Source organism: Branchiostoma belcheri, unplaced genomic scaffold (assembly GCF_001625305.1).
Source record: "Branchiostoma belcheri isolate BF01 breed outbred unplaced genomic scaffold, Haploidv18h27 scaffold109, whole genome shotgun sequence".
Classification (NCBI taxonomy): Eukaryota; Metazoa; Chordata; class Leptocardii; order Amphioxiformes; family Branchiostomatidae; genus Branchiostoma; species Branchiostoma belcheri.
Genome location: NW_017802480.1, coordinates 926625 through 935070, shown reverse-complemented (window position 1 = coordinate 935070; position 8446 = coordinate 926625). Strand labels below are relative to the sequence as shown.

General features: G+C 39.8%; 1 protein-coding gene across 1 annotated transcript in view; it reads right to left on the bottom strand.

The window, feature by feature from the left end:
- Positions 1-560: 560 nt before the first annotated feature.
- Positions 561-8446, bottom strand: part of LOC109481074 (UDP-glucose:glycoprotein glucosyltransferase 1-like) — a 32650-nt gene continuing 24764 nt past the window's right edge. The window contains exons 32-42 of the mRNA XM_019783548.1: positions 8139-8245; positions 7382-7552; positions 6805-6890; positions 6271-6372; positions 4988-5072; positions 3985-4167; positions 3578-3681; positions 2736-2907; positions 1972-2088; positions 1422-1578; positions 561-1055 (exon numbers count right to left, since the gene is read on the bottom strand). Coding sequence (XP_019639107.1) covers positions 1021-1055; positions 1422-1578; positions 1972-2088; positions 2736-2907; positions 3578-3681; positions 3985-4167; positions 4988-5072; positions 6271-6372; positions 6805-6890; positions 7382-7552; positions 8139-8245 — 1319 coding nt within the window. The 3' untranslated portion in view covers positions 561-1020. The remainder of the gene's footprint in view (positions 1056-1421; positions 1579-1971; positions 2089-2735; positions 2908-3577; positions 3682-3984; positions 4168-4987; positions 5073-6270; positions 6373-6804; positions 6891-7381; positions 7553-8138; positions 8246-8446) is intronic.

The following is an 8446-nucleotide window of genomic DNA, read 5'->3' as shown; positions in this document are numbered from 1 at the left end:
CAAGACAGTTGGGGAAGTATCTGTACACTGCATTTGAATCAAGATATAATTTCCTTAAATGATAGTTAAGTAGACATCCTTGTAAATTGGTTTTATATTCTGGTCTTGCTTAGTATTTTGTATTTGTTTGTACAGATGTTTTTATGAAATGTATTGTTTTAACGTAATTGGTGTATTTAGTGTAATGTCTCTTGTTATGTACATGTATTGATTAATTGTAATTTTAAAACTGTATTGCTGTAGCCCAAGGTGGCCAAAAGCAAAGAAATAAAGTTCAAGTTCAAGTTCATTACTATGACAGCTATTATGCTACATTGAGTATGCTACAATTTACCCTGCTTGGAATTCTCACAGTAGAATTATGGGGACACATCTCTTTGGTTCTGTTACTGACTTTTGCACCCTCTTTCTTTTTAAGAATGCCCAGAATTCATGTACTAGATTTCCATTCTTTTTAAACAAGTTACACAATTTGTTGAAACTTAAGAGGGAATGCTCGCAAAGTTTAAAGTTTTTTTTTTTCTCAAGACGACAGTTGATACATGTACTACGTAACATACACTTTATGTCACACTTGGCCATGTTGGGTTTTGTTCTAAGTACTAAATGTTGGCAATAAATATATCCCAATGTATTTATGAGTGTATTTAGGGCTGTGTACATAGGAGAATTACAAGAACTGGTACTGTACGGAAACAAGCCTGGCCACCTATTTGTAAGCTACACATGTAGCCACCTGTTGGAGTGGCAAATTTCTGAATTGACCAAATTGGCTAAATAATACACAAGGAAAAAGTTGCTTAAGCAACTGGACAGATTTTGAAAACTGTCAGACGTTGCTTTAAGGCTGAAAGCTACCTGTAACGGAAGAAATTTACAGGTACAGGCACAGTGTACTGGTACACAGCCCTAATAACTGGAATAAATCGTACATCTTAAATACCCCTCCTACATGTCACAGTGAATCTTAAAGATGAGAACTACATGTGGAACTCTGGAGTTGTGGAAGACCAGCTTTCGTCACAACTCATGGTCGTGATGGTGTCTTTGAGACTCTAGAGAAGAAGGAAGAAAATAAACATAAATATCTTACTTCACTTCATGTAACACGGTTCCATTTCCAAATGTTACAATCACTATATATTGCACTGCATCAGCTAACAATATTAAACCAATCTAGTGGTGGATAGTAAACAATGTACACCAGTTGCAAAGTACTTGTTTGAATATTGGTAGAAAACAACAATGAAAAATTCACCAGAAGACTTTGTTATTCAAGGCTATCCTTAATTCAGAAAATTATCAAAAGAAGAAAAAAAGTACTGACAATTATACGATTTATGAGACCAATGAACATTAAGAAGAGAATAGTGGAAAATTATGCTAAGATTATTTCATAAAACAGGTGTCAAAAAGCCTACCTTGTTGTTGTAATGTTTCTTCCTTAGGTTGTGAAGTTGTTTCTCCGTTTGATAATCTCTGCTGTAGAGTTTTTATCTCGTTATCGTAGTCTGTCCACTCTGGAACTATTCTCACCGCTGCCTCCAGCTTTGGTTCTTTTGTCAGAGGGTTATTGCACTGGAACATATGGCAAAAGAGTAATGGTCAGCGCAATATCACAGTTTGACAGTTCTGTAACAAATGTAAATTTCTATTGTGGATTCTTCACATGCAAGTCTAACCCCAGAGTATGAGTATTTGTAACAGTAACAAGGTAATAGTAACTAGTTTACCTAACATTTCAACATAAAATATTAATTTAAAAGTGGAAACTATTTTGGAATGTTTTGTAAATATTCTGTAGTACATATTCAATGTTTAGAACTGCAATGCTTTTGAATATAATAGTAACAACTTTGGCTGTGGCCCTGGAGGAATTGTTAAACAAGTACATCTTTATCCACAATTACACATACATTTTGTACTCTTACTTAAGGAAAGTTCAGATCTACTAATCAATCGAATCCTCACCAGGTCGATAGTTTTTGCGGTTGCTTTCGAGGCATCGTCACACCACGTCTCACACCAGAGCCACTCCTGAGGCAGGGACTTAATTGCCACCTGGTGGATCATGTTGTTGGGGAGGTCCTGGGGGAGGAACAGAAATCAGATCAGTAAACCTATAATTGCAAGAAATTACAGAGTTTATTGTACAGCCAGAATCTCTTTTATCATACTAGACTACAGTGCCAAATTTCCTCACTACAGAGCACATTTGCCTCAGCTAAAAGCATACCTAGCACTAAAATAAATTGTATAAGAAGGTTCCGTATTTAACAATCAGCAGGGTTTGCCATCCAACATTTTGGTGGCCACCTGTCATCTTCCTCAGGGCAATAATGACTGGTTCTGATTCCTACTACTGCAGCTAGGTGTCACAGCTATGAGACTACAAATGTGTCCCTACCTGACGTCCAACCCTTGCATGACGGGGAACAACGGACATTAAGCCGTGCAGTGAGTGAGTGTGAGTGACCTGATCTAAGTTAAACAGACTGTTGGGTCTCTGGCTCAGACCCTGGTACTGTTTGATCAACCTTACAGTCAGCAGAAAACATGGCTAGGGACTAGGCTACCTTACAGAGCACTTGGGCAGGTAGACAATGAAATTCCCCAACCTGGTCTAAGTTAGACAGACTGTTGGGGTCCTGGCTCAGTCCCTGGTACTGTCTGATCGAGCTTACAAGCAGCAGAAGACATGACTACAGACTGTGCTACAATGAAAACCTCTCTACCTGATCGAGGTTAGAGAGACTGTTGGGGTCCTGACTCAGTCCCTGGTACTGTCCTCGGAGCCGGTCGCCCGCGGCGATGCGTCGGAACTTCTTCAGGTCGACGACGTACAGCGCGCTGATGTGGTACTTCCTGCCGCCAAGGTGGCTCGCCCAGTAACCCGACTTCCAGAACCTGGGGGGAGACATGAATGAGGGTTAAGAGAGCACGTCGGCAGAACGTACTGCACCTGCGCGAAACCCGTTATGTATTGTGCATAGCATTTCGGCAGAATGTCTCATATAAGGTTGTATTCGCTCATAAAAGGTTAGCATTTCGACAGTAGTTTCCAAATGTTATGTCGGAAAGGATATCCTCTGCAACAGGAAAAATTCTGATGCAACGGTGACCAAAAACCCAACGCAAAACGCGAAAATACGGGGTTCTGCGCAGGCGCAGTACGTTCTGCCGACGTGCTGGTTAAGAGTACCCTGACTTGACTATGTGGATGAGATCATCATCTGTTTCCAGACAAAAAGTGACACGGATCATACTGTAAATCCTGTAGATCCTGTATAAGGTACAGAGTTAAAAACTGCAGAGTTAGCAATTACATGCCATAAATTGCATACAAAAATATTGCAAAATTGATGTAGTGTCATAGATTGCCCTTTTTTCCTAGGACACTTTTTTGTTTCAGTACAACTAGGCTGCAGGCTGAAAAAAGTCTTCCAAAGTCAAAGAAGAAAATATAAAAAGAACAAAAGAAAATGTTTTGTATACATACCATGTTGTGTGTGTTAAGTCATTTGTTCAACATTCCTGACAACTTAGATTTAATAATGAAGGCAATATTTTAACCCACCTGAACCCGTTCATCTCCTTCCTGCTATCACAGAAGGGTGTGTAACCATAGGGAGCCCCGCCCAGGTCCAGGTCACGTAACTCCTTAATGTCTGTACGAACAATCTGGGGGGAAAATTCATATACATGTGAGAAATGAGGTCTGATACAGGCAAATAGGTTGGTAAGACATTCATTTAGTGTTCATTCCTTACACTGGAAAGAAATTTTTAAAAATGATCATATTACAAAGTACTAAAATACATTAATTGTAATGGAAAAAAATTGTGTTGCTCTACAATAGATATGGATATCCTGTAAGAAGCCTGGATTTTTCACAATGCTAAAAACAAAACACAAGAAAGGCAAATAAGAATCTTTACAGATACAGACAGATATAGAGGTAAAGAGATAAATAGGTAAGCTAACCTGATCTGCATCGACGAAGATGATTTTCTTGACGCTGAGGGGAAACAGTACGTCCAGAAACAGGATCTTGTATCCCCAGATGATGCGCTGTTTCTCAGTCTGCTGGTGAAGCCAGCGAGGCCACTTGTACTGAACCAGCTCGTACTGAAAACCATACTCCTTAGCCATGTGGGGCAGGAAGTCCTGGAATATCCCAAAAAGTACACAGGAACATTAGCAAAAGCAGGGATGGCAGACTTCGCCCAGTCTCTGTCTGCTGGTGCAGCCAGCGAGGCCACTTGTACTGGACCAGCTCATACTGGAACCCATACTCCTTAGCCATGTGGGGCAGGAAGTCCTGAAAAGTCACAGGTAAAAATACAGGAGTTAGGACACTGTTATGAAACAATCAGAGATGGCAGACTTCGCCCCTTTCTCTGTTTGCTGAAGCAGCCAGCGAGGCCACTTGTACTGGACCAGCTCATACTGGAAACCATACTCCTTAGCCATGTGGGGCAGGAAATCCTGTAATGTCACATAAAAAACACAGGAGTTAGGACACTGTTATGAAACAATCAGAGATGGCAGACTTCGCCCCTTTCTCAGTTTGCTGGTGAAGCCAGCGGGGCCACTTGTACTGGACCAGCTCATACTGGAAACCATACTCTTTAGCCATGTGGGGAAGGAAATCCTGGAATGTTGCATACAATTATACAGGGATTAGCACAATCAGACATTGCAGACTGCCCATTCTCTGGTGCAGCCAGCATGACCACTAGTACTGAAAACCTTGCAATTTTTCAGCCAACATCGTCAGCAAACTGTACTCATTAAATTGTATTGCTCTACTTAGTAATTCTGACTGCACTGAGAAAGGAGTATAAGGCACAAAAGCTTTTGCCTTCAGTGCAAAATATAATGTAGACTCAGAATTCTGACCTGACATCTAACTTTTTAGCACTAAAAAACACACGATGGGAAAGGAGAGGTATGGGAATTAAAGAATATTATTTTGCCAGTTTACCTTGACTGCAGGAGAGAGGTAGTTCTTCAGGAACCAGAACTTGACAGGAGTCTTGGTGTGTTTCAGAACACTCAGCATCATGATTCTGGGGGAACACAACATCAGTCAACAACCAACAGGACTGTGTATTCAGTACCAAGGACAGTACTCATGCTGAGAAGATGTCATAAGAAAAGTATCTATTTTCATCAAACTATCACACAGGAATTTTTAACAATAAATCTCTAGGTACCAAGTTAAGATTGTTGTTTATAAACACAGGACTGTGCATTCAGTACCAAGAACAGGTATCATAGTGACAAGTAGCAAGAAATGCAGTGGTCGAAATACTTTTTTTCAGTACTCTGCAATATTGCAGAAGAGTCAAAATTTTGTTCTGCAATTTGGAAATATTTTCTGCAAATACACAAGCCTCCATATTACAACCTTTCTGCAAATACACAAGCCTCCATACTACAACCTTCTCAAAACAGTAATTCCTTTTTACATCATATATAGCTTTGTAAATCTGTACAGTAGCATTACTAGACTGCAGGAGAATTTCAGGTTTATAAGCATGAACTATGGATTGATATGCAAATTAGTGAAGACAATTTTTTGGAAGTCCAAAAGGAACAAAAGATAGACAAGTGAAGACAAGGATGAATGCAAATTAGTGAAGAAGCTCCTGTTGTTTCAGAACAGTCTGTCCCTGGGGCCTGGAAGTTTTAGTTTGCTAAATTGAAAGCTAATGAATTTGGAGCCTATTTTTCCTTCTGCAAAATTGCAGATTGTATAATTTTTTCTTCTGCAATCTTGAAAATCTATCTGCAGATTGCAGACTGCAGGCAGGTATTTCGAACACTGAAATGTGTTACTATGGTCAAACTAGCATACAAGAGTCAACTGAATCTTTATTTATCAAATCAAGATTGTTGTTTTAACAGGAGACTGTGCATTCAGTACCAAGGACAGTGTTCATGGTGAAAATAGGCTAAAAGTGATATGTCCACTTTTGTTTAACTATCACTTAGGAATCTTTTAGTTGCTAAGTGTGAAATTGCTTTTAACAAAGGACAGTTCATATTCAGCACCAAGGACAGTTCTCGAAGTAAAATGAAGCAAAAACTTTTAAGAAGAGGGTATCTAGAGTCCAGGACTGAGGTTCACATAGTTATGTAAAGAATCCCAGTTTTGTATTTGCTAATGGCCTGTGCATTCAGCACCAAGGACAGAGCTCAGACATGGTAAAGGAGAAAAGGAAAGTGAAATAAAATAAAAATAAAAGACAGGTGTTTTCTTACCTGAGCAGCCTCTCATACAGGTGACCAGAGGCAACAGAGAAGATGTTGATGACGTCCTCCTCATCTGAGTCATCAGTTGTCTTCTTACCTCCTCCTGTCAAACTGGGGACAACAACAAGGACATTACAAGGGAAGAATAGCTTGCTAAATTCAGTTTCTAAAAAGTGCATCACAACAAATGCAAATCAATAACTTCTGTGCAATTTTCTGAAAAGCAATTCTAGCGTTTTCCTTAAAATGGTTATGGATGGCACAATCAGCACCAAGGAAAGGATAAGCGCAAGTACTAAGTGCTGTATGTGTATTTTACCAAACAATATGAGTAATATTAAGGTTCACAATAGACATCTATAAAATTTCTGTAGGATGATTGTTATCCAACATTCTACTGTTATTTTTGTGTGTGTATGTGTGTGTGTGGGGGGGGGGGGCTTGTGAAGGCACCTGTTTGCAGTATGCACTTGTTTTGACCTCCTTTTAATGTTGTGATAAACACAAACAAAAAAGAGTTCACTTTACAACAGACAGCTGTACCTTGATATGGAGTCCCAGATCCCTCCCCCACTCTCTCCCTCGTCTGACAGCAGATCCTCCTGTAGCTTGTCTGGTTTCTTGTTCACCTGCAGACAAGAAAGATTATGTTCTGAGGGGCTGCTGGTAGGAATCAAGTTTTACCAGTACTAATCACAAAAATAAATCTAATTTGTATCAACATTTAACTACCGAAAAATAAGGGGATATGCTATTATTGCCACAAAACATTGCCTTTTTAAAAATGCTACAACTTAAACATGTTTTTTTCTTTAACCTCGCATAAGAGGATGTCCTCCAAAACAGTAAGACAGTGCAGTTTGAATACTAAAGTTTAGTTTAGTTTAGTTCTGGTTTAGTTTTCCTTTAATACCCATGACCATGATAATGATCATTCTGGCACAGTGTCACTCATTTTCACCTGAGCAAAGTGAAGAAAGTCGTGTTAAGTGCCTTTCCCAAGAGCACAAGGTTGGACTTAAACCCGGGACCTCTTGGTTCTGAGCTGAAGGCTTTGTCATTACACCACACAACTGCATTGAAAGAAGCATAAAATCCAAAACAGAAGAAGCAATCTGACCTTGATCTTGATAATCTTGCTCTTGAAGCTGTCCATGATGACGGTGACGTCCTCAGACCCGGCCGGGGTGTCGGTGCCGTCGTGACTCGTGATCTGGTAGATCTCCTCTGACCGCCCTGCACGCATGCGCAGCAGCCACGCACCAGGGTTAGCCTTCAGCTGGAAGTAACCCTGAGGAAAGACAAGCAAGCAATATATACTCTTTGGTCTAGCTGGCCAGTTCAAAGATAAAGAAACCCTAAAGAAAGAATTTCTTATAAAATATTTCCTCCAACCGTCCTGCACGCATGCGCAGTAGCCACGCACCAGGGTTTGCCTTCAACTGGAAATAACCCTACAGAAATGCAAGAATCTTCAGATAGTATTTTCCTTGTCCTAACTCAACACTTTGAAGGCTAGAGATTAAGAAATGATAATGACTAAGCATAAACTTTTTCCCTTTTTTTGACTTCTTTTTAGGAAAACTCAGGTTTGCTTCAGGATTTTTATCAACCAAGAATATCTTTCTCTTTTTTTATTTTAGAAAACTTATGCTACTGGTACTTTTCTTTTCAGGAAAATCTGCTCCAGAAAATTTCTGGAAAGTTTGCCTTCAATTACATATACATGTGCCTTGAGAGGATACTGCGATGCCACCTAACCACAAACTGACCCATGGCACAAAATCCATGGTCTCTCCAGACTGAAGGATGCCAACAACATTTGCAGAATCTTGTAGAAAAGAAAAACAAAAGAACAACAAGAATGTAAGACCTACCAGGTTTGCCATAACAATAGTGTCCACCATGACAGGAGTGTTGTGAGTCCCCAGGGTGAACTGTAGACCTCGCGGGGGCTGGCCGGACATCGCATCATAGCAGTGACCTGGTACAGCATGAGGTTGAAAAATGATGTTGAAACAAGAAATAAAAAAGAAGTAAACTATTTCTCAAATGTAAAATAGAAAAAGACTGAACAAATTTTGGCTGACGCTAAAAAATTAAATTGAGAAAACACAGACCATTGAATGCAGCCAAAGTAACAGTAACAGCACTGTTCATTTATTTTTAAAACTGGACAATTGGA